Genomic DNA, 26,546 nt, shown 5'->3' on the forward strand with positions numbered 1-26,546 from the left:
TAAAGTACAAAACTTTTCCATGAGCAAATTTTTTTATTCGATTCCCTTTTTTCGGAAGGGGCTGGAAAATCCGTGTTTCAAAATATCTCAAAAATTCCAGTTTTTTCACCTACATTTTTGAATTCAATTTTTTTTAATGTCTAAGTTTATTTAGTCTGACAAACAATTTAAAAAAGTTATCATAAATTCAGTCTGGGAGAAAAAAAAGGAATACGAGTAGTTATCATGACAAAATTATAAAATTCAGTGTTTCTCTAAATAGGCAGTGATAGGTATTTTGTGTTGTGGTTAGCTCGTGCACTGACACGCTCGATGTTTTTTAACACCGTACAGATGCAAGCGTTCATATACACACGCATACACTCACCCCTATGAATGCACACACGCACACCCTACACTATGAGCACCTCCGAAGGACTGAGCCGGCATATCATCTTTAAATTTATGAAGTCACCGTAGGCACCTCGTCATCGACGGGAACGTCTCCTCCCACTAAATGTGCATCGCTGGAAATCCTTAAAATAAATTCATGAATAAATACAAGCACCAGGACTTGAACCCTGGTGGGCTAGGGATACCACAGTCCCTCTAACCATCCAACCACAGGTTGGTTCAGGACACGCTTGATGTTGAGAGATCGATTTCGTCGTTCCCCTTTTTTTTGCCAAATTATCCATCCGCCCAAACATCAATTTGACACACTGACCACTGGGCCCTGCGTAGATTAGCCTAATTAACCGTTTAGCCTAACCCATTGTTAGTATCCCATTGACTAGTGGCCCTACCCCTAAATTACCCATTAGACGTATGGGCCTATTTAACGGCCTTTTGCGTGTCGTTAAATAAAGTTTAGCCCTAGATGTTCAACGTGAGTCGGTGGTGGTGTGGGTTGTACGGTATCTGTTTTAGTAACAGGTCGTGGGTTTGAACCTCACTGTCCCATTTTTTTCACTATATTTGAGGCCTTTTGTGCACAATTAAATAAATTGTAAGGTGGTTTTCTACAAAAAATATCCGGCGTGCTAGAGTCACCCAACGCCGTGTGTAGTCTAGCCATTGACAGGCGGGCCTCCGCCAGGCTGGCGCGCCATGTGAGCAGGCCATACGGCTAGATACGAGAGGAAACACCGTATTTGCATGAGAACGCAAGTTGAATGACCACAAATCCGTTCCTCCTGTCCGTGGCGGCTGGAACCCTAGCCGCTGCCAGGAGACCCAATCTTCCAGCGCCGTCCTCCGGCGGCTCCCCTCCGTCGGCGACCTCGATCGTCGGTGGTGAGGGGGGTCGCCGGATCCACGCGTGTGGATCGTTTTTACCTCTTCGTAGTTTAGATTTTTAGGTTGGTCATCGTCTTTGTTTCGGCGGCGACGATGACAACACTGAATAAAGATTCTTCGGATCCTTTCTTGACAAGGTCATCGGTCCTATGGTTGGGGATGGATTTGGAAACCAGTCTGTTCAAGCAAGGATGGCGTGGCGGCGGCGGCATCCTCGTAGTGGACCTGTGTCCTCGGGCTCCGCCGTTGCTACGACGTTTGCTCCAGCGTCGGCGCGGAGCTTGGTAGGTAGTCCAGGAGCGGATGCAAATTGTGGTCTGCATCGACGACATCTGGAAGACGGAACATGTGCTGGGTTCATGGTTCGTGGATGGCAGGTATGGTTTCCTTCTGCGGCGTATTAGTCGCGGTGAGGTGTCATATCTGGAGTTCGATGGCGTGTCCGGGGTGTTGCCCCGATCTGATTCGTTCAACGGTAAGGGCTTCACTTTTGGTGAGCCACCTTGGAGGCCCGCAAAGCTGCATATCAGTGATGGAGCCGCGTCGAGCTCGGGTGAGGAGGTGATCCATCATGCTTTTCTTCGGTGGCTGCTGTCGTGGTGCCGGAGGCAGGTGATGGGCGTTGGTGTCAAGCTCAGAGATGTTCTTCTATCTTTTCAGTTTTGTCATGTCGGTCCTTACGTGACTTGTACTTTAATCTTATGATATGAATGAGACACGTATTACCATGTAAAAGAAATCCGTATTTTTTAAGTTTTAGCACCAAACTAAACATTAGACGCAAGTTATATGACTCCGGGTGATATTACCTCTAAGCTCAGCTGCGAGAGTTGTGAGACTTGGCCATGACCATGCGCGCGCCTTGATCTGTCAGTTTGATTACGGGCAGCCATGTCCATGTGGATGGCATCGGACCTGGCTACGACCTTGCGTTTGATTAGTTAATCACTCCGTCAACGAGCCACCCGTGATGCATAACATGCATAGAATGATAGTCGAATAAAATAAATGGGCCAGGAAATGGTGGTGGTACAGTGAGGGTGGAGAGGGCACGAACTGGCACGGCCATCTATCATCGATCGGAGGCCAATCAGCGTCAAGAAAAGTCAGGCTTGCTGGTAGTGGTGCTATAGCAGAGCTCTCGCAAGCTGCCTCGGCGTTGATTCCATCTGCCCCGACATCGGCATGGCGGTGAGCTCCAAGAACACCCAGCACTCGCCCGCGGTCACCTTCCTCCTCGGGGCCATCTCGGCCACCGCGGTGCTCGTCTTCTTCTTCACCGCCACCGCGGGTCCTGCGTGGCCCACGGCGGCGACGGAGCTCACTCCTCGGGGCAGCCAGGAGGTGGCTCGGTCGGCTTCTGCACCGGCGCCCAAGGCCTCTTCTACCACCAATGCGGTACGGTCTATTTGCTCTTCCATCGGCCGTTGCTATCTAGAATAGCCAGACCCCAACGGTTTCGTTGGCGCAGACGGGCGGCGACGACGCGTTCGCGCGGATGCTGCGGCGGGCGGCGATGGAGGACCGGACGGTGATCATGACGTCGGTGAACGAGGCGTGGGCGGCGGAGGGGTCGCTGCTGGACTCGTTCCTCGAGAGCTTCCGCGTGGGGCTCAACATCTCGCACCTGGTGAAGCACATCGTGGTGGTGGCCATGGACGAGGGCGCGCTCCGCCGGTGCCGCGCCGTGCACCCGCACTGCCACCTGCTGCTCCCGGACGTCGACGGCCTCGACCTCTCCGGCGCCAAGAGCTACATGACCAAGGACTACCTCGACCTCGTCTGGAGCAAGCTCCGGCTCCAGCACCGCGTCCTCCTCCTCGGCTACAACCTACTCTTCACGGCACGTCGTCGCCATTGCCATTATTTGTTTTTTCAATCCTTTCTTTCCTTCTTTCGGGACGTCGATCGACGTGCTCTCTTGATCTCCGTTAGAAATAATCGTGCTGACATCTCTCTACGGACCGAGGCGTTGACGAGGTGCGTGGGTGCAGGACGTGGACGTGGCGTGGTTCCGGGACCCGCGGGTGCACATCACGGCGGCGGCAGACATCACGACGTCGAGCGACTTCTACTTCGGCGACCCGGACGACCTGGGCAACTACCCAAACACGGGCTTCATCTACTTCAAGGCCACGGCCCGGAACGCGCGCGCCATGGCCTACTGGCACGCCGCCAGGGCGCGCTTCCCGGAGAACCACGACCAGTTCGTCTTCAACGAGATCAAGCGGGAGCTGGCGGCGGCGCCCATCGGCGTTCGGATCAGGTTCGTCGACAGCAAGCACGTCAGCGGCTTCTGCCAGCTCGGGCGCGACCTCAACCGGATCGCCACCGTGCACATGACCTGCTGCATCGGCCTGGAGAACAAGCTGCACGACCTCCGGCGCGTCGTGGAGGACTGGAGGCGCTACGTGTCGCGCCCGGAGTGGGAGCGCCGGGCCGGCAAGATCGGCTGGAGGTTCCAAGGAGGCAAGTGCATACATTGATTGCTTCATTTGTTCATTGATGGGACCGATCGGAATTGTTCATTGAGAGAAACCGATGGTGCATGGAAAAGATTGCGAGCGAGCTTCCGGCCTGTCGTTGCTGTGTTTCGCCATTCTGTTCATAATATTTCAGAAATTATTTAGCACACGCACACATGATATATTTCTCGAAAAGAGTACACACATGTTATGCTTTTTTGAGGGAGAGTAAATGACACTGGCGGTCTTAGAATTTGCGCTGCGGGTGCACTTTAGTCACACTACTTGCAAAACGGAAAAACCCGTCACAGAACTTGCGTTGCGGGTGCATTTAAGTCACAGAGGCGAGTTGAACCGGTCGGACGCCCGGTTCTCTGTTTTGCGGTCACGCGCAGCGCACGTGACGCCTCTGGGCTGCATCGTTTTCTTGCACAAAGACCTCTGGATCCTCAGCTAATGTTGCATAGCCCCCTCTCCTCTATTCTCTGTCTGTTCGTGTTCTTTGCCGATGGGAGAAGAGACAGGCGGCGCTGCTGGCGCGTCGAGCTCGTCGACGGCAAGTCAGCCATCGCCGACGATGGTGAATCCGACGATGGAGTCCCTAGAGCAGAGAGGCAGATGCAGTGCGGTGCGGGCAGCCGACCTCGTCTTTGTAGAGCCGCATGCAGTCCTGCCCAGGGTGGTGGGTTGTTGTGGTGGTGGTCGAGGAGGACGCGTGTAGTGGTTGGGTCAGTGTCGGCGGCTTGGAGGAGGAGGCATGCGGCGGCAGGTGCGGATGGGATGCGGCCGACTTACGTGCGTGAAGGTGTAGGCGGCCTCGTAGGGGACGATGGAGAGGACACGCGTGCTGCCATAGAGCGTGGCGACCAATGGCGGGCAGGCGCAGGTGGGGCACCAAGGCTCTGGTGTACTGGGGGAGATGGCGACGAGCGAGAGGTGCTCGATAAAAAGCTGAAGCCTCTGACCTGAGTTCTGTATGGAATATGTAAGTTGCAAACTTGCAATGGTACACCATCGATGTCAGTAGTGGCTGGCAGCTAATACAAATTGAATATGCTTGCTCGAGTTCATGATCTTCTTAGAAGGACGTGCTATTGTGCCGTGCTGCTGTGCCGTGCTACTGTGTGCCACCGCTGGCGCCATCCGTGCACGCGAAGGAGAAGAAGGTGCCAGGAATCGAAGAGGCTCAAGTCGGACGCTGCCACCCCCGCCTTGCCATGGCGTGAGGGTGCGTTCGAGACACCCGGTGAGGCATGCTGTCGTCTGCAGCAGCGCCTAGTCCTCGCGTACCTGGTTCTCGATGTGAGCTGCATGTGAGGCAGCCTTTTCTCGGCACGCCATACGCGAGCCGGCAGGTAGGACGATGGTTGCTGCCGCTGCTGGTTATGGCGGCACACATCACCGACCGGCAGCGACTAGGTGCACAAGCCACTGCAGCGGGGATGGGATGGCTCACAGCACCGTGAAAGGGAACCGAGGCGTGGAGCTGGGCGGCTGGCTTGGCTCAGGGCGGTGCGGGAGATCGCGGTGGCCGAGCTCGTGTGCGTCATGGCAGCGGTGCCCAGAGCTCGGTTGCTGGAGGCTGGAGCAGCATGGCAGAGCAACAACGCGTAGCTGCAGGAGAGCTGGACGCACGGCTGTGTTCAAGGCGACTGACGATGGGCGCAGTGACATGTGGTGCGCCCTTCGGTTTCTCGGTGGACGCGTGGGAAAATAGGAAGAGGTGCTCCTGCTAGCCACGGCGGCGCTGCCACCCTCCGTCATCTCCTCGGTGATCATCATCATCTAGCGGTTTTGCAATATGGCCCTCCAACTAAATCAGTATGGACTTTTCAGTAAAAATACCATTCCTCGGAGGTGTCATGTGCCCTGCGCATGACCGCAAAACAGAGAAAACTGGGCGTCCGACCGGTTCAGCTCACCTCTGTGACTTAAATGCACCCGCAACGCAAGTTCTGTAACGGGTTTTTCCGGTTTGAAAGTAGTGTGACTTAAATGCACCCGCAGCGCAAGTTCTAAGACCGTCAATGCCATTTACTCTATTGCTATGCTCCGGTGGATTGTATGGTGTTAAACTGCAATTTTGTTGCTGTCGAGCATTAGCCGAATTCTTAAAAGAGCTTAATAACTCTCTTTCTTTTTTCGAGAAAACTTTCAATTTATTCATCTTCGATCATGGCCAGCCGCGGTGGCAGGATTCCTAAACGCCCCAGGCCACCTTCGTACACTGTAGCTGCAGCGTCACACTGTAGCTACACTGGTGCTATAGGCAACGAAGAAACCAGCCTTCACGCCCCAGGCAGCCGCCCGGGCTGCCTGGGCCTGTCTCCGCCACTGATCATGGCAATACAACAAACACCATAAATAATACCTAGATCCGTAAACCACCTAGTAACGACTATAAACACTGAAGCGAGCCGAAGACGCGTTTCAAAAGGTTATTCTTTATGACATCTAAATCGGACCTAGTCTAACTCTCAACCGGTTTGACTACTCAAAAATATTAGGAGTCACGTCCGCCGCCTGTCAAATTTGAGCGGCCGAAGGGAGTTCATAGCGAAAAAGATTCTACTCCCCGCACAACCGCCTCTCTTCCCGACCCGGCCCTATCCACGTTAGCGTCGGCCTCCTTGCCTTCGCTAGACACAACGCAATCCCCCCACCCCCTGAATGATTCGGAGGCCGCCGCCGCCCCCACCATTTGAATACATACTATTCCCTCGGTAAAAAAAATATAAGAACGTTTACATAACTACTAAACACTCTTATATTTCTTTACAGAAAGAGTACTATGCACCAATGGATTTTATGACGTTAAACTGTAATTTTGTTGCTATCAAGCAATTAGAGCATCGAAACCCTCGAACGGGTTTAACTCATCAAAGGGTTCTTTTCGGGACTTAAAATCGGACCTAGCCCAACCCTCAACCATTTTAGCTGCTCAAAAATATTCGACGCCGATAAGTGCCACACGTGTGGGCGTTAGGGAGTCCGCCCACACATTTTGTGTGATGTATAAGAGGAACAGCCCACACACCTATGTGTGGGCAAAACAAATAATACCCACACACCTCTTTTTCCCCTCCCGATCCCTCTCACACGCGTGTGTGTGGGCGAAGTTGATAACGCCCACACGCGCGTATGTCAGGCCTCGTACCTCCTGGTCCCGCACGCCATGCGTGACAGTTACCACGCGCCCGCAGTTGCCATAGTCCAGACCCTCGTCCATATTCGTTTAACTGCAGTTGCCATGTCGGACAACTGCAGTTGCCATGGTTGCTCAACTGCAGTTGCCATGTATGGTCTGGTCTAATGTAGTTGCCATGATTTCAAAACTTTAGGAGTTGCCACATACTAACACTAGGCAGTTGAGAGAGTTGCCATTGCTCACAAGCATATGCTAGGGCAGTTGCCATGTAAAAGGAAGAGTTGTCATCTACTTACGTGCGCGTTAGGGCAGTTGCCATGTACGTGCACGTTAGGGCAGTTGCCATGTACCATGCAAAAACATATGGCAACTCGGTAAAAGAGAGTTGTCATCTACTTACGTGCACACTAGACAGTTGCCGTGTACCTGCAAAACACATGGCAACTCGGGTAAAAAAAAGAGTTGCCACCTTCTTATAAAGCACACTAGGGGCAGTTGCCATGTGCACTGCAAAACACATGGCAACTAGCAGCTTGGGTGTGGGGAGAGGAGACAGGCGTGTGGGCGAGATGGCAAATGCCCACACACTAGCTCTTGTGCGTGCGTGCAAAGTGGCGTGTGGACGAATTGCATCTCTCCCACACACCAGCCCCTCCCGTGTGGTGAAACGACCGTGTGGCGACCGAGTGAACACCCACACACCAGACCAGTCCTACGTGGCACTAGAAACATGCCAAGATTCATGCGCTTACGAACGGACGCAGATCCACACGTGTGGGCGAGATGCAAACGTCCACACGTGTGAGCGTTAACATTTTCGAAAATATTTGGAGTCACGTCGGTTGCCTCTCAAATTTGAGTGGTTGAAGGGAATTCTTTCAACGAACTCCTCCCCGTGCGGCCGCCTCTCTCCCCCGCTCGTCCACGCCAACATCGACCTCCTTGCTTCCGTTGCCCCCCCCCACCTCTCTCTCTCTCCCCGATTCGGTCGCATCCGTTGGCACCTGAATTGATGAATCGAGTCGCCTCCATCATCGTGAGATGGCGGCGCTCCTGTCACAAGCCACCCGAAAGCTGTCTCATTCACGTGGCATTTCTGTTTCAGAGAAAACATAGGCAGGATCAAGATGGAGGTAGTTAAGCATCAGGATATATTCTGTTTGCCACTTTAAGCATCACAATATTAAGTGGACCAACAAGACACCATCAATAGGAAGCTGGCGAGGACGCTGCCGTTCCAGCAGCCTGCCATGTCAGTCTGTGCGCCCTCGTAGGCGTCTAGGCCAAAGCTTGCGCGGCGGACGATGGCATCGAGCCCCGGAGGGGCCGAATTTCGTGTTTTGACCCTTTTTGGATAGTATTTCAGGATCTGACCCCTGTTTGATTTTTTTTGAGATTTGACCCTTTTGCTACCGCCAGGGCCTATGGCGGTAGGGTTAGATAGCCTACCTTCCATGGCGGTAGGGGTGCGACGGAGGGGGACGGCGTCCGTTTGACTGCGCTGAACGTGGTTAAGCACCTACCGCCAGGAGCCCTGGTGGTAGGCTGTGCGACCCTACCGCCAGAGCCCATGGCGGTAGGGTCCTGTTTCAGTGTAATGTTTCTGTAACGAAGAATTGAAGGGCCCTGTCGGTAGGCTGTGCGACCCTACCGCCAGAGCCCATGGCGGTAGGGTCTTGTTTTTTCAGTGTAATGATTCTGTAACGAAGAATTGAAGTGCCCTGGCGGTAGGCTGTCTGACCCTACCGCCAGGGTCCTTGGCGGTAGGGTCCTGTGTTTTATGAATTTAAGTTCAATTGCTTGCTTCTTTCCAAATTCAATATGACAATAATATTATAGCAAGTTTCACAAATATGACAACAATATCACATATCTCAAACAATTAAACTGGGCATCACATACACATTAACAAATTTGAAGTGCATAGAACATTTCAAACGAACTTCAACTAATTAGTAAACGGAGTTCCACATAGTTTCACAAATAGCAAACACATAGATCCACAAATAGCAAACACATAGTTCCACGTAGCTTCACAACCACTAGAAAAGTTCAATCAAACAAAGTTCAACCAAACTAAAAGAGCCAACTATCGAAGAGCATAATCAGTTGCTCCTTCCCCTCTTGGAGGTACGGTCCTCGTTACTCTTTGAACGATTCTCTTCGGTCTTCTTCTTGGGTCGTCGAGGAACCGGTCTCTGGAAAGGTTCCGGACTCAGCAAATCCTTCGTCTTCGGATTCCTCTTCTTCGGCAGCTGAGATGCTTGAGACGTTTGAGTTGCTGGAGGTCCATAATCTTCATCGTACTCCTCCTCCCCATTGCTCTCATCATCCTCCTACCCTTCTTCATATGTGGCCTCCTCCTCCTCCTCATCCTCCTCCTCCCCAACCAACCTAGACGATGAGGGAGCATGGCTCGATGAGCCAATGATACCCTGTGTGGCTACAGGCTGATGAGCTTCAACTGACCCAGCTCCAGCACACCCAAGCAGCCCTACCAGCTTGCGACAACGCTGCACGAACTTTTGCACTCACAATGAAGCAAGGTCATAATAAGTATCAGATCGACTGACTGCAAGTGAACAAGATGCATCTGTTCCGAGGAGGCTGAAATTGTACCTTCATCATCCCCCTGACTCTGGTCTCAGATTGTACGCTCCCGGGAAGATGACCTAGTGCATCTGAGGCTTCAAAGATGCATCTGTTCAGCTCACCGGACTGCAACGGCATAAGTCAGTCACGTTGACGAATAAAATATTTTAAATACGACCGTCGGTTCAAACGTACCACTCTGTTGATGAGGGGTGCAAACTCCCTAAATCCACTGTGCATGTCTCTGATGCCGGTCTGGTATGCCTGTTCATCGGGGTCAGCCCACTCCAGCTCCGCGATGTCTTCCGCCGTCCATCGAGGCCTGAGACGAAGACGGTGCTTCTGGCCATCATCGTACCACCTCATGTGTCGGCCCAGGTAATCATCCCAGTTAGTCACTCTCCTCTCCACGTCTTTACGCCACCTCCATCGGTTCCACTCCGTCACATGAGTCTTATGCTCCTCTCCCCAGTTTGTGATCGACTGATTCTTCTGCCGGCTCATCCTGCAAGGCATAAGCAACAAGAATCATCATAAGCGCAATGAGATCATCATAAGCAACAAGAAACATGATAATCTCACGGAGAACATAGAGCTCACAGGTGTAGTGCGTGGCCGCCGGTATCGGTGGGCTGGCCCGGCGGGGTATGTTGATAAATCCCAAACTGCGTGGCCACGCATTGTGGGAAATGCCACTCGACGGCGTACACACAGATCATGGGCACGATGCACCGCCAGATACCACGGTCCGCATCGCACATCACGTTCAGATCAAAGGCCCACTCTCGTTCTTGTCGATACGGGCACCAGATTACCTATTACATATACCTTGGTAAGTTCGCACTCTCGGTCAATAGCGGAATCAAAGAGAAAGGTGTTGTGCGAGTTCATATACTTGCGTATGCGTCAAAGCGTCCAACTCGTTGGTGTAGGTCTTGTACAAAGTCTTGTTTAGGCCCGTGTGGAGTTTGACAACGTCCCACTCGTAAGCTACGGTGGGGTTTCGAGTCTCGTCGCCTTCTTCGCCATAGTCTTCCCATGGGCGTCTTGGCAACTTCTCCGGACGCCCCACCGGCAGCCGCTCCCACATCCAAATGGAGAAGGCCCAGACAAAGCCACCCATATTGGACTTGTCTCCCGTCCTCTGCGTTGCGTCGTCAAGCTGCAAAACATCAAATGAGGATCAGATATAAGAAAATGTCATGGACACACTTTCGTAGGTAGGTACACAATTAGACACTCTCTTACCGAACGGTATAGGTAGGCGAGAGATGCCGTCCCCCAACTGTACCCTGCATCCCAGTCCGCTAGGAAGAACAGATACCTCGGCGTATTGGCTGCTGCCACCCCTGGACCTCGGCCCTCGTTGTTAGAGTTCCCGGAGCGCCCAGTTGGCAGAGTTCCCGGAGCTGTCTGGAAACACGACCTCCGAGAGAATATACCACAGATAGGCCCTCGCGTACAACTCCACAATCGCCTCATCTGCGCCTTGGGGGCATGTCCTCCGGTGCTCCGAGAGCCAGATCAATGGCACACCGGATGTACGGTTACTCTTGGCACCAGGGCAGTCGCCGATGAGGGTGGTGACCCTCTCCTGCCAATTGGCCCTCTCCACTCGACCGGTGAGTGCATGACCCTCGATCGGCATTGCAGTAATCATCCCCCAGTCCTCTAGGGTCACCGTCATCTCCCCACATGGCAGATGGAAAGAATGGGTCTCCGGTCTCCAACGGTCAATCAGAGCTGTGAGAGCCGCGTGGACAAGCGTCGGCGGCTGACGCTTGAACTGCAGCACGAAACCCAACAGACGGGCTCTCTTGAAGAACGGCGCGTAGCGCTCGTTGTAGTCCATATGCCCATGAACCCCATGACCCCTCATGCGCAGTGGCTGGAGCGTCTGTCAAAAAGTGAACGCCAAAAAGTTAGGAAATCATTTTCATCAATCCGAGAACTTTGATCAAAATTTCTTTCATATCACTTACCTCTCCGTTCTCTATGAAACGGGCACGATGACCCTTGTCGAATGCCCAGTCCAGCATGCAGTACCGTGGGCCGATGTTGTCCGCAAGAGGTGACCGCCTTAATAGAGTTTCATAAACAAAAGCACCATAAGCATAAGCATACATAAACAAACAATGAACTCAAATCATATCAAGATAAAATTTTAAGCATATTCCTCCAACAACATCTACTACACATGATGGATCAAATCATATCAACATGCATCATATCAAAAAAAAACCCTCCAACATACATCATAGCTTCATATTTTTAAACAAAATTTTCCAAACAACATCTTCATATCATCATATCAACATGCATCATCAAACTAGGGTTCATCTTCACACTAGATCATATCATCATATCACATGCATCATCAAACTAGGGTTCATCCCTTTATCAACATTACATCATAATTTTTTTAACAAAAAAAATTATGAACTAGGGTTCATCTTCACACTAACTTATGAACTATTGATTAGAGTACATATCCAATACCACTACTTACTAAAGAACTAAGAACTACAACTACAATCAATCTTAGGTGAAAAAAATCAATCTTAGTTCAAAAACATGAGGAATTTCAAGCAAATAATGCGTCGAATCAGTAGCAAGTTTGCAAAAACTAATTGGAGGGATCGGAGGAGCTTACGGTTCTCTCATCGGGGCCATCTCGATCCGCCAAAACGTGAAGAATCGATGAAGATCCAAGGGGGGGAGTGGAGGAGATGAGAGAGGGAGAGAGGGGCGACTTGGGGGAGAAAAACAAGAACTGACGACGGGGGGGGGGGGGGGGGAGGGGGAGGGGTGGGGAGAAGGGAAGGGGCGCGGGGGCTCCGGGGCAAATAACTGCCCGGACCCTACCGCCAGCGGCCCTGGCGGTATGGTTAGACAGTCTACCGCCAGGGCCCCTGGCGGTAGGGTGCGACGGAGGGGGACGGCGCCGTCTCCGCGCGCTGACGTGGATAAGTTTCCTACCGCCATGGGCCGTGGCGGTAGGCTATCTAACCCTACCGCCAAAGGCCCTGACGGTAGGCAAAAGGGTCAAATCTCGAAAAAATTTCAAACAGGGGTCAGATCCTGAAATACTTTCCAAAAAGGGTCAAAACACGAAATTTTGCCCCCCGGAGGCTGAGGCAGCATCGGGAAGAATCATGCGGCAGCGTCCGGACACTCCCTTTGCTCGAGGTAGAACCGTAGAAGCCGAGGAGCCTGGGCGGGTGGAGCTCGCGGAAACGGCGGAGGAAGGCGCAGTCGGAGGCGTGGCTGAGCCAGAGCCTGCAGACTCTGGCGGCGCGGACGATGCTGGTGGGGCAGCCGACGCGGACGATGATCTCCGTCAGGAGGTTCTCATCGCCGAGCACCTTGGAGACACACGCCACCGCGGCCAACTGCGCCTCACCCTCCAATCCATCCAGCTCCGGCGGCGGCCGCGTCTCTCCTTCCATTGTGTGCGTATGTTTCCGTGGATTCAGGGTTTGGGTAGAATGGGGATCGAAGCGAGTCAATGGAGTGAAGAGCTTTTTTTTTTGAGGATCCAATGGAGTGAAGAGCTGATGCCTTTTTTCCCCTTGAGACAAAAAGAGCCGATGCATTCCCTTCCTGGCCATGGCCTGACAACTAGGGCCCATCAAGCCTGTAATATGGACCTTTCCTGGCCATGGCCTGACAACTAGGGCCCACAATGTTCTGCAAAACGTGAACCTTTTTTCAAAAAGAAAACAATTTTTATAAGTATTGTATAAATATTTTATAAAAAATCTGATTTAAAAAAATGTGATTCTTTTTTAAAAATTTGAACATTGTTTTATAAAACTAAAACATTTTATGAATATTTTAAAGGTGAATATTTAAAGAATCCAAACATTTTTTATAAAACGAATATTTTTAGAAATTCTGTACATTTTTTAAAACTTGTGAGCACTTTTTAAAATGTTATGTGGCTGTACATGGGCCATGTGTAGGAACAAGTGGCCTGTATTGGTTTTTTCTGAGCGAGACATATTCTATTTTCTGTCAACGAAATGCGGAGGCGGAAAGCAGGAAGAGGTGGCCTGTATTTGGTTTTTCCTCATCGGAAACTATTGTAGATTCCGTCAAGGCAGTGCGGAGGCGGAAACTGGAAGAAACACCAAAGCCCGCTCCTCCTCTCCCCGTGCTGGCAGGCTAGATCGCCGGGAACTCTCCGATGACCGGCGGCAGCACTCGGCGTCAATCTGCCGCCTCCAGGAGCCGCGGCGACCCCTTCTCCTCTTCCCCGGATCCGTATGGCGACCATGCTCCGCTGCGCCTCATGGACGGGAACGGGAGCGCCAGAATCCCCTCCTTCTCCTATGAATTGATTCGTTCGCCCTCCTGTCCTGTCCGTCGCATTCCTCGCGTATACCGGCGGGTGGTTGCAGACGGGGTCGGAGTCGGAGGCAGCCGCGGCGCTCCTTCACGCCGCTTGATGCGCCCCGGATGATGGATCTGCCTCTGGTGAGGATCGTTAGTTCATGGCGTCATTGCTGCCCACCCCTTGGTTGCTTTGCTAGAATGCGACATCTCAGTTGGTCAGATAGCCTAGGTGTTACTATTATTTGTACTCCAGTTGAACATCTCTGCTCTATGTTTGAACATTTGGTTAAGATGAACTGGGGCTCAACATTTGGTTACTGATTTAGCTTTCTGATGGTTAATGTTGACCGGCTGCAGTGTTGCAAGGCGATCACAAAGAAAGCCTGTATTGGGTGACTTGCAGGCCAATTGTAAATCTCAGAATTCGTGCTAGGTGGAGTACTACTTAACTTTGGTGATCCTTTTCTCTTTCCACTTATGGCATGATAGTTGGAATTATTCTGATATCTTTGTCACGGTTTTTTGTTGGGTTTCATCTCTAGCCAACCCCAATTTGCTTGGGACAAAAGGACTCAAGACATTCGTATTGCTAGCATCATTAGTTTTTATGCAAAGTGGCAAGCTTTAATCTGCCGGACATGACTGAAGACTCTTCAAACATTAATGATCTATCGGGTACTTTAAAGGTGAAGAAAAGTTATTCCATCAATACACCTTAGACCCTCATGTACCTGTCAAACCAATAATGAGTCAGTAACACCCAGAACTTGAGTACTATTTTCTTTTGTCTCTGTGATTTATGTTTTCTATCTGTTTCCACAGGTTTTAACAAAAACTTCCTGCCAAAAATGACATAGTGTTCTTGTCACTTGTCAGGGGCTGGCTCAAAAACTCCAACGGTTGCAGAACGCGTTAACAGGAACAGCTGATTTTGCTGCACAGTGCAATACTCCTTATAGATAGGATATGTTCATTATTTGGATTCCATGGCTGCATGCATCGTTAGGATGCAGAGGCCGGGGGTACGCCTCCATTTCCAAAAAAAATAAAAAAAATGGATTCCATGGCCATCGTCCATAGTATGCAGTGCACACTCTGAACATTTTCAAGGAAGTCACACAAGCACTTGACTGCCTTGCTTCCTCGTATCAGATTGATATGATATCAGTTTTACCTGCATCTTGTCCTTACATTGAACCTGAACTTCACGAGTTTTGAAGGCACGATATGTTCATTTTGTTTGTTAATTGTTATACCGATGATGATGTCAGATTTTTCAGGTCCCATGCTGAGCACCCGCATTGAATCAAAACAGAAGGAGATACGATCAAATGTTCAATATGAATAATAAGGTGCGCTCCTTGGATGAGCTTTGTAGTTTCCACGAGCTATTTTTGCAGTCTCTAGAGTTATTTTTCTCACCATAGTACTGCTTTTTAGGAATTCTGAATTTAATTTCCCAAATCAAAAGTATCCGTAGTACTTTTGCATTGAGCTTGAGCAGCAAACGACAGTTGAGATCATGCAAGTATGTCAGTCCTTCGAGCACACATTGCATGTCTGCCGCTTCCCCCAAACACCAGTAACTCTGATCCGCAGTGCCGTGGTGGTGGTGGGATGCATATGGCCTCAGATTTTGGGACAAGGTAGGTACTCATAAAACAAACCAGGGAGAGAGTCCACGAACCAAATTGGACAAAAAATATATGCTTCAATATTAGCCAGCTTACATGGCATATTCAGGTGGTACTAAATAATCTTATAGAAGGGCAAAACAGTATACACAGTCTGCAATAGAGTGGCCACAAGTAGGACGACGGCGGCTACGAGGGAGATAAACACCCAAGGATTCCTTAGGTACCTCTGTATGAAATTGGCTCGCCACTTGTTCCTCCTCATCGTGCATTGGGCCTTCACCCGCCGTTGCACATCGTGTAGCCTGCTAGATGGGCTCATCACTCCCCCTTTGTTGAGCGTGTTGTTGAGTAGCTTGACCACCTCCTCGTCGCTGCCCAGCCCACACTCGATAATGTTTTTGGATCTCAGCAGCGCCACGTCTTTGGCCGAGCTGATGATGTTGTCCATGAAGATCACGTAAGCCGTCACGTCGTTGCCAGCGCCGGGGTGGAGCCGCTCGAACGCCATCAGGTTCAGAAACTTCTTCTCGGTCCTGTCATCGACCCTGATCGCCGGCATGCTTAGCTTGCCACGTTCGAAGTGGACGTCGAGGAGGCTGTCGGTATCGCTCACCCTGAAATGGATTCCGGCCTCGTAGATCTCCATCGCCGAGGGCATGACATACGCCGTCGATCCGGTGCGCTCTTGATGGTCGCCGTGGGTGAGGCTTGTGTACAAGATGTCGAGAGGGTGGAGCCCAAGGTGATTGATGCCAACCAAGTGTCTCCGCCACGGACATAGAGAATCAAGCACCAACCTGCTCACTCGTGAAGCGTTCTATAAAAATTAGTTAGACATAAAGTTAGAACTAACAAGGTTGTTCTGATCTCCATCGTGTGTATGATCCGACTATGATATCTTTGTAATAATATTAACAGGTTCAATATATAATGTTCTGATTAATCTGCATTATGACAACTTTAAGCCACCTCAAGGCCGAGAGTATAGCTATCTCTTTTTTATTCGATGACCATATGAATTTTCAAGTTCTTAGAGCAAACATGGTGGTATGCTTGAATTCTAATTCTACATCTAAAAGAAATACCCCTGAAAAAATAACTCGTCAAACTGGAATATGAATTTGACAGGAATGAGTTTCTACGCCCCAGTGCACAACCAATTTTTCAAAAAGGAAGTTCAAACCCTTGGCCTCTGCATCATTATGATGCACAAATCCATTTTTATTAATTAGTAAGCAGAGTACAAAACAAAACAGACACGACCGGACCATTACAAAAGATATCAAATAAACACCTACGACCAAGTCGACTTCTTCTGCAGCAACACCTTCAAGAAGGAATAAGGTTCTCGCGCTATCGTCACCACATCCGGCCAAAGACGACCTGGACAAGTATTTTCATCCCTGTTGCCGAGACCAGTCAATGAAGACCAGTACAGCAACAAGTAGGCGTGCGCAACCATGCATTTTCATCCATTTTGATGACAAGTATTTCCGACGGAGGGAGTATATGTATAATTTTATATACTACTCCCTCCGTTCCATAATATAAGAGCGTTTTTGAATGTCAAAAATGCTCTTATATTTATGGGACGGAGGGAGTAGTTAATGTTTAATCTAGTTCAACTGCAAAGAAAAAATTAATCTAGTTGGAAGTATTGAAAATTTCGTAGAGAAATGTCATTTTAATCGCACAACGTCATGTAAAATCACTACTCCCTCCAATCCATATTACTTGTCGCTCAAACGGATGTATCTAGCATTGAAATACATCTGGATACATCCACTTGAGTGACAAGTAATATCGATCGGAGGTAGTTGTAAAATTAACTTGACAGGCAACTATTTTTATTTCGGTCAGTCAAATATTCTAGCTTAGCTGTTCAGTTCTTTGACATATATTTTGTGTGCAAAGAGGTTAATGTCACTATTATTGAGATTTGGGATGGGGTTCAAATCAAGATCTCTTTTGGGAGGAGCTTTGATGCTAAACTTATGCAGCAACAGGAAGACCTTGTACAGATTGTCCGGGCGAGATGGTCTGGCAATTACATGGTTCTGGCCTGCATAGTCGCAGTTTCTTTATGTACTAGTGATTAATTTTAGGGGGGGGGGGGGGGGGGAGTACCCCCATCTTTGTCCCTGCTGTTTGAAAATTACCCATCATTCGCCCCAGGGTACAGGCTCTTGTCACACAATAAATTGCTCACTAGAGACAATTTGTGTGAGAGACAAGACATCCCTGATAAAAGATACTCATTGTGCTGTAGATTAGAAACTTGCCACCGTCTCTTTGAATGTGATGTTATTGACACTACCCTGGAAAGAAGTGGGAGTCACAGTTGATGTTCCTCTTGTGCTTGACAGCTATGTTAATGTTGCAAGTCCTTGGTTGTGTAATAAGAAAAGAGGCTTTAGCTTACATGATTTCTTGTGGATTGAGTTGTGGACCACTTGGAAACTGAGAAATGACATATTCTTTGGCCGTGCAGTTTGGTCTGGTTTGCAGATGATGCGGCAACGCCTGTTGCGCTTGCTCAAAAGATGGCTGTCACTCCGGCGGAAGAAAGATATGAGATATCCTGGTGCTGGACAAATGCCTCAGGATCATGGAGACCAAGGCGAGGGAATGTCCCCGGCTCGGCTCGGCTCAGCTTGAAGAAGAGAACAACTGTGCTGGTGCTGGGATTTGGAAGATGGCGCTCTATCGATCTGATCAGGAGTATGGTCCTGATAGCTAAAAATCAGTAGTGGAGATTGGCGCAGGGTACAAAGCTGTACTCCCTCTGATCCATATTACCTGTCACTCAAACGGATGTTTACACGCGTACAAAGTTGTAATGATTATTAATATGTACTGAATAAATAAGTGGCCAATGTGAAATATTTTATCCTTTATCAATCCCACAAGTGTTCAAGCCTTTTCATCATTATAGTAATCAAGAAAAAGTCTTACTTGTACTAGATGCCGGAAGGAAGGCCACAACAAAAAAACATAAACAACGGTTCTACTTTCCCGGCATCAAGTTGTTTATTAGTATGTGAATATCCACGTGTATTTCATACTGCCTCTGTTTGTCCGTGCGTGATAATATCTTTCAATTAGCTCTCTGCCTCTCTTTCAGAGTTTCAAGTATGATATCACTTTCACACAAACGTTTGGCTGGCTCCCGTTGCAGCCTGCCAATCAAGCATGTCATGTCTCCTTCTGTTCCTGTCCAGGTCGGCATGCAACGACACTAACTGAGCGATGCCTTCTGCGCCACTTAAACTGAATCCAGCAACCAATCCACTCAGTCGAATCAATTCTTTGAATAAATCTATTACTAGGCGAAGACATTATTGTCAAATCCAACTACTACTCCAATGCCAGATCGCATCAACGATACCAGTAGTGCTTTAAGTAAATCTATCAGTGAAGTCATTATTGCCGGTTTGAATCTGGTGGATCGGGATTTCATTGGCAAACTACGGACGGAAAGAAACTGCTCCAAGGGGGATGGATGAAGGAAGGAGGGAAAACTAGTACCTGATATTTGTGATGATCGAGGACAATGAGAAGCCTCTGGAGGAGGAGCAGCGGCAGCTGGTTCTCGACGACGACCATGTCGGACTGGATGTAGTTCCACAGGTAGAGGTAGCCGTACTTGCTGAAGACGGGGTCGTTGGGCGCGTACTCCTCGTGCACCTTGCCCCGCAGCGCGTCCATCCGCATCGCCTCCACCAGGAAGCAGCCGTCGGTGACCATCAGCTGCACGAAGCGCTCCGTGCCGCCGCCCTCGGCGCCGCGCCACTCGTCGCCGAGGTCCTTGTAGGCGTCCTGCAGCTGCTGCGCCACCTCGGCCACGGCGGCCACGAACTCCCGCAGCGGCCGCCCCGAGCGCTTCACCAGGTGCACCACGGCGCGGCGCTTGTGCTCCTCCATGGGGAGCAGCTCCGGGTCGCCGTGGTGGAAGGGCCCCAGCGAGACCAGCTCCGGCTGGTACGCCTTGCTGTTGTGCAGGTTCTTGATCCGCTCCGGCACGCGGTAGATGGAGTGGCGCTTCCACCGCGCCATCTCCGCCGCCGGGTCGATGTTCATCTCGCCGATCGTCTTCTCCATCTCCACCACCCAGCTGCTCACAGGCGCCTCTGCCTCCACCGTCGCCGTCGCCTCCCCCATTAATGAATGGATTACTCTGGAGACTGGACTCGGTTCAGCTCACTGGGGCACTGAGCTGAGCTCTGTCTGAAAGGTCGCTGCACTGTCGCTATAGAGAAGGGGCCGGCAGGCAAGTTGCAATTGGTCGGGTGGCGCCCACACCGATGGACTGGAAGGGCACGCTACCGATGCCGATGATCGTCTTCGCTGAGGACAAGGAATTTCTTGCGTGGGCTCCCTCCACCATAGGCGCTCCTTTCGGCAGTAACCTAACCTTGTCTGTGGATTATTTATGGTATATCGGCGGAAAAGCAAATCTGGCCGGCCCCAATAATGCAGTGACACGACCACCATTTTTTCTTACTGATACTGACTTTATGCCCGGTTCCACTGTCAAGAGAAGAGATAACCAAGTAAACAACGAGTAACCGGCATCCAGTGCAAAAGTTTCAATAGGTGTACAAATCTGATTACGCGTTCCTGCTGTAAAGGGAGTTTCCAGTTTGACTCTTTGAGAGGATGAGAGTCACTCAAGTACTAAAGCAAACCCTACATAGCAATATGAATGTGCTCACTGGTATGTGGTATGCCCGTGTTCTAAAATGACTTTTTTGTACTGTACACCCCACGCAAAAGCAAGATAAAAATAGAGAAAGTTCTGACTGTAAACAAGCAGCAAAAAGCTAGTTACATACATCACAAGGGGTCTGGCGGACTCTATATAAGCCACCCCCTCCTCAGTGTAAAGGGTTCACACCCCTGTAACTCATACACACATAATACCAGTCGACCGCCTCCGGGCTCCGAGACGTAGGGCTGTTACTTCCTCCGAGAAGGGCTTGAAATCGTAAACCCTTTGTGTATACAACTACTCTTAGCTAGGATCTTGCCTCTCCATACCTACCCCCCTACACTACTGTCAGACTTAGAACCACGACAGTTGGCGCCCATCGTGGGGCAGGTGTCTTAACGACTTATTGGAGAAGTTGCGATTTTTCCGATCACCTTCATCATGGTTTCAGGCGGAGTTCTGGTTGAGGGCCGCGAGATCCGTCTCGGCGCGCTCACGTTCATCGCCGACGACTCCGCTTGGCTTCAGGAGGCTCCGCTCGACATCGACGTGCTCCCAGTCCGCGGAGCGACGCACTTTCGCGTGTGCGTCCTGTTGGAAATATTGCCCTAGAGGCAATAATAAATTAGTTATTATTATTATATTTCCTTGTTCATGATAATCGTTTGTTATCCGTGCTATAATTGTATTGATAGGAAACTCAGATACATGTGTGGGTACATAGACAACACCATGTCCCTAGTAAGCCTCTAGTTGACTAGCTCGTTGATCAATAGATGGTTACGGTTTCCTGACCATGGACATTGGATGTCGTTGATAACGGGATCACATCATTAGGAGAATGATGTGATGGACAAGACCCAATCCTAAGCCTAGCACAAAGATCGTGTAGTTCGTATGCTATAGCTTTTCTAATGTCAAGTATCATTTCCTTAGACCATGAGATTGTGCAACTCCCGGATACCGTAGGAATGCTTTGGGTGTACCAAACGTCACAACGTAACTGGGTGGCTATAAAGGTGCACTACGGGTATCTCCGAAAGTGTCTGTTGGGTTGGCACGAATCGAGACTGGGATTTGTCACTCCGTGTGACGGAGAGGTATCTCTAGGCCCACTCGGTAGGACATCATCATAATGTGCACAATGTGACCAAGGGGTTGATCACGGGATGATGTGTTACGGAATGAGTAAAGAGACTTGCCGGTAACGAGATTGAACAAGGTATCGGGATACCGACGATCGAATCTCGGGCAAGTACTATACCGCTAGACAAAGGGAATTAAATACGGGATTGATTGAATCCTCGACATCGTGGTTCATCCAATAAGATCATCGTGGAACATGTGGGAGCCAACATGGGTATCCAGATCCCGCTATTGGTTGTTGGCCGGAGAATTGTCTCGGTCATGTCTGCATCGTTCCCGAACCCGTAGGGTCTACACACTTAAGGTTCGGTGACGCTAGGGTTGTAGAGATAATAGTATGCGGTAACCCGAATATTGTTCGGAGTCCCGGATGAGATCCCGGACGTCACGAGGAGTTCCGGAGTGGTTCGGAGGTAAAGATTTATATATAGGAAGTCCAGTTTCGGCCACCGGAAAAGTTTCAGGGGTCATCAGTATTGTAGCGGGACCACCGGAAGGGTCCCGGGGGTCCACAGGGTGGGGCCACCTATCCCGGAGGGCCCTATAGGCTGAGGGGGCGTGGGAACCAGCCTCTGGTGGGCTCGTGTGCCCCCCTTGGGCCTCTCATGTGCCTAGGGTTAGAAACCCTAAGGGGTGGGGGCGCCTCCACTTGGCTTGGAGGCAAGGCCACCCCTAGGGCAGCCGCCCCCTCCCTAGATGGGATCTACAAGGGGCCGACGCCCCCCTAGGCCCCTATATATAGTGGAGGGGAGGGAGGGCAGCCGCACCTGAGTCCCTGGCGCCTCCCTCCCTCCCTTGACACCTCTTCCTCCCCGCTTGCGCTTGGCGAAGCCCTGCCGGGATCCCGCTACTTCCACCACCATGCCGTCGTGCCGTTGGATCTCCATCAACCTCTCCTCCCCTTGCTGGATCAAGAAGGAGGAGATGTCTCTCCCAACCGTATGTGTGTTGAACGCGGAGGTGCCGTCCGTTCGGCGCTAGGATCATCGGTGATTTGGATCACGACGAGTACGACTCCATCAACCCCGTTCACTTGAACGCTTCCGCTTAGCGATCTACAAGGGTATGTAGATGCACTCTCCTTCCCCTCGTTGCTAGATTACTCCATAGATTGATCTTGGTGATGCGTAGAATTTTTTTGAATTTCTGCTACGTTCCCCAACAGTGGCATCATGAGCTAGGTCTATGCGTAGTTCCTATGCACGAGTAGAACACAAGTTGTTGTGGGCGTTGATTTTCGTTCAATATGCTTACCGTTAGTAGTCCAATCTTGTTTCGACGGTATTGTGGGATGAAGCGGCCCGGACCGACCTTACACGTACACTTACGTGAGACAGGTTCCACCGACTGACATGCACTTGTTGCATAAGGTGGCTAGCGGGTGCCAGTCTCTCCCACTTTAGTCGGATCGGATTCGATAAAAAGGGTCCCTATGAAGGGTAAATAGCAATTGACATATCACGTTGTGGTTTTTGCGTAGGTAAGAAACGTTCTTGCTAGAAACCCATAGCAGCCACGTAAAACATGCAAACAACAATTAGAGGACGTCTAACTTGTTTTTGCAGGGTATGCTATGTGATGTGATATGGCCAAAAAGATTGTGATGAATATATATGTGATGTATGAGATTGATCATGTTCTTGTAATAGGAATCACGACTTGCATGTCGATGAGTATGACAACCGGCAGGAGCCATAGGAGTTGTCTTAATTTATTGTATGACCTGCGTGTCAATGAACAACGCCATGTAATTACTTTACTTTATTGCTAAACCGTTAGCCATAGTAGTAGAAGTAATAGTTGGCGAGACAACTTCATGGAGACACGATGATGGAGATCATTGTGTCATGTCGGTGACGATGATGATCATGGAGCCCCGAAGATGGAGATCAAAAGGAGCAAAATGATATCGGCCATATCATGTCACTTTTGATTGCATGTGATGTTTATCATGTTTATGCATCTTATTTTCTTATAACGACGGTAGTAAATAAGATGATCCCTCATTAAAATTTCAAGAAAGTGTTCCCCTAACTGTGCACCGTTGCGAAAGTTCGTTGTTTCGAAGCACCACGTGATGATCGGGTGTGATAGATTCTAATGTTCACATACAACGGGTGTAAGCCAGATTTACACACGCGAAACACTTAGGTTGACTTAACGAGCCTAGCATGTACAGACATGGCCTCGGAACACGGAAGACCGAAAGGTCGAGCATGAGTCGTATAGAAGATACGATCAACATGAAGATGTTCACCGACGTTGACTAGTCCGTCTCACGTGATGATCGGACACGGCCTAGTTGACTCAGATCATGTAATCACTTAGATGACTAGAGGGATGTCTATCTGAGTGGGAGTTCATAAGATGAACTTAATTATCCTGAACATAGTCAAAAGATCTTTGCAAATTATGTTGTAAGCTCGCACTTTAGTTCTATTGTTTTAGATATGTTCCTAAAGAAAATTCAGTTGAAAGTTAATAGTAGCAATTATGTGGACTAGGTCTGTAAACTGAGGATTGTCCTCCTTGCTTCGTAGAAGGCTTATGACCTTAATGCACCGCTCAGTGTGCTGAACCTCGAACGTCGTCTGTGGATGTTGCGAACATCTGACACACACGTTTTGATAACTACGTGATAGTTCAGTAATGTTAAACGGTTTAGAGTTGAGGCACCGAAGACGATTTCGAAACATCGCGAAACATATGAGATGTTTCGAGGGCTGAAATTGGGATTTCAGGCTCGTGCCCACGTCAAGAGGTATAAGACCTCCGACGATTTTCTTAGCCTGCAAACTAAGGGAGAAAAGCTCAATCGTTGAGCTTGTGCTCAGATTGTCTGAGTACAACAATCACTTGAATCGAGTAGGAGTTGATCTTCCAGATGAGATAGTGATGTTTCTCCAAAGTCATTGCCACCAAGCTGCTAGAGCTTCGTGATGAACTATAACATATCAGGGATAGATATGATGATCCTTGAGATATTCACGATGTTTGACACCGCGAAAGTAGAAATCAAGAAGGAGCATCAATTGTTGATGGTTGGTGAAACCACTAGTTTCAAGAAGGGCAAGGGCAAGAAGGGATACTTCATGAAACGGCAAATCAGCTGCTGCTCTAGTGAAGAAACCCAAGGTTGAACCCAAACCCGAGACTAAGTGCTTCTGTAATAAGGGGAACATCCACTTGAGCAAAATTACCCTAGATACTTGGTAGATGAGAAGGCTGGCAAGGTCGATAGAAGTATATTGGATATACATTATGTTAATGTGTACTTTACTAGTACTCCTAGTAGCACCAGGGTATTAGATACCGGTTCGGTTGCTAAGTGTTAGTAACTCGAAATAAAAGGCTGCGGAGTAAACGGAGACTAGCTAAAGGTGAGCTGGCGATATGTGTTGGAAGTTTTTCCAAGCTTGATGTGATCAAGCATCGCACGCTCCCTCTACCATCGAGATTGGTGTTAAACCTAAATAATTGTTATTTGGTGTTTGCGTTGAGCATAGACATGATTGGATTATGTCTATCGCAATACGGTTATTCATTTAAGGAGAATAATGGTTACTCTGTTTATTTGAATAATACCTTCAATGGTCTTGCACCTAAAATGAATGGTTTATTGAATCTCGATCATAATGATACACATGTTCATGCCAAAAGATATAAGATAGTAATGATAGTACCACCTACTTGTGGCACTGCCATGTAAGTCATATTGGTATAAAACGCATGAAGAAGCTCCATGTTGATGGATCTTTGGACTCACTCGTTTTTGAAAAGTTTGAGACATGCGAACCATGTCTATTGGTGTATATGCATGAAGAAACTCCATGCAAATGGACCGTTTGGACTCACTTGATTTTGAATCACTTGAGACATGCAAATCACACCACATGGGCAAGATGACTGAAAGCCTCGTTTTCAGTAAAATGGAACAAGAAAGCAACTTGTTGGAAGTAATACATTTTGATGTGTGCAGTCCAATGAGTGCTGAGGCACGCAGTGGATATCGTTATGTTCATACTTCACGGATGATTTGAGTAGATACTGAGTATATTTACTTGATGAAACACAAGTCTGAATTATTGAATGGTTCAAGTAATTTCAGAGTGAAGTTAAAGATCATCGTGACAAGAGGATAACATGTCTATGATATGATCATAGAGATGAGTATCTGAGTTACGAGCTTTGGCACGCAATTAAGACATTGTGGAAATTGTTTCACAATTAATACCGCCTGGAACACCATAGTGTGATGGTGTGTCTGAACATCATAGTTGCACCCTATTGGATATGGTGCGTACCATGATGTCTCTTATCGAATTACCACTATCGTTCATGGGTTAGGCATTAGAGACAACCGCACTCACTTTAATAAGGCACCACGTAATTCCGTTGAGACGACACCGTTTGAACTATGGTTTGGAGAAACCTAAGTTGTCGTTTCTTAAAAGTTTGGGGCTGCGACGCTTATGTGAAAAGTTTCAGGTTGATAAGCTCGAACCCAAAGCAGATGAAATGCATCTTCATAGGACACCCAAACAGTTGGGTATACCTCCTAATTCAGATCCGAAAGCAATAGGGATTGTTTCTTGAATCAGGTCCTTTCTTGAGGAAAAGTTTGTCTCGAAAATTGAGTGGGAGGATGGTGGAGACTTGATGAGGTTATTGAACCATCACTTCAACTAGTGTGTCAGGGCACAGGAAGTTGTTCCTGTGGCACCTACACCAATTGAAGTAGAAGCTTATGATAGTGATCATGAAGTTTTGGATCAAGTCACTACCGTACCTCGTCGGGTGACAAGGATGCGTAGTACTTCAGAGTGGTACAGTAATCCTGTCTTGAAGGTCATGTTGCTAGACAACAATGAACCTACGAGCTATGGAGAAGTGATGGTGGGCCCATATTTCGACAAATGGTTAGAAGCCATGAAATCCGTGATAGGATCCATGTATCAGAACAAAGCATGGACTTTGGTGGACTTGCCCGATGATCGGCAAGCCATTGAGATAAATGCATTTTTTAAGAAGAAGACGGACGTGGACGGTAATGTCACCGTCTATGAAGCTCGACTTGTGGCGAAGAGTTTTTTTTCACAAGTTCAAGGAGTTGACTACGATGAGATTTTCTCATCCGTAGCGATGCTTAAGTCCGTCGGACTCATGTTAACATCAGTTGCATTTATGAAATCTGGCAGATGGATGTCAAAACGAGTTTCCTTACCAGTTTT

The 26,546-nt window shown here is 49.1% G+C and overlaps 2 protein-coding genes and 1 long non-coding RNA gene across 6 annotated transcripts; 2 read left to right on the top strand and 1 right to left on the bottom strand.

Moving 5' to 3' along the window:
• The first annotated feature begins 2,318 nt into the window (after positions 1–2,318).
• Positions 2,319–3,891, top strand: LOC123066213 (uncharacterized protein At4g15970). Of its 2 annotated transcripts, XM_044489346.1 has the most exons (3): positions 2,319–2,676; positions 2,750–3,121; positions 3,273–3,822. In XM_044489346.1, exons 1-3 carry the CDS (start codon positions 2,464–2,466, stop codon positions 3,762–3,764), a joined length of 1,077 nt encoding a protein of 358 aa, XP_044345281.1. In that variant the 5' UTR covers positions 2,319–2,463; the 3' UTR covers positions 3,765–3,822. The 2 variants fall into 2 exon arrangements, with proteins under 2 accessions (XP_044345281.1, XP_044345280.1); XM_044489345.1 differs by having other exon boundaries at positions 2,750–3,891.
• Positions 3,892–13,580: 9,689 nt separating this feature from the next.
• On the top strand, positions 13,581–18,323 carry LOC123072020 (uncharacterized). Of its 3 annotated transcripts, XR_006434788.1 has the most exons (4): positions 13,581–13,962; positions 14,179–14,507; positions 14,698–15,173; positions 17,950–18,323. It is a non-coding gene; the product is annotated as an uncharacterized lncRNA (long non-coding RNA). The 3 variants fall into 3 exon arrangements; XR_006434787.1 differs by having other exon boundaries at positions 13,581–14,507; positions 14,644–15,173; XR_006434786.1 differs by having other exon boundaries at positions 13,581–14,507.
• LOC123072019 (UPF0481 protein At3g47200) lies at positions 15,495–19,715 on the bottom strand. Its single transcript, XM_044495586.1, has 2 exons — positions 18,987–19,715; positions 15,495–16,275 (listed from the first exon to the last, which is right to left on the bottom strand). The coding sequence occupies exons 1-2, from the start codon at positions 19,617–19,619 to the stop codon at positions 15,571–15,573; spliced, it is 1,338 nt and encodes a 445-aa protein (XP_044351521.1). The 5' UTR covers positions 19,620–19,715; the 3' UTR covers positions 15,495–15,570.
• Between the last annotated feature and the right edge of the window lie 6,831 nt (positions 19,716–26,546).

The sequence above is a fragment of the Triticum aestivum genome, chromosome 3B (genome assembly GCF_018294505.1).
Source record: "Triticum aestivum cultivar Chinese Spring chromosome 3B, IWGSC CS RefSeq v2.1, whole genome shotgun sequence".
In the NCBI taxonomy this organism is placed as follows: Eukaryota; Viridiplantae; Streptophyta; class Magnoliopsida; order Poales; family Poaceae; genus Triticum; species Triticum aestivum.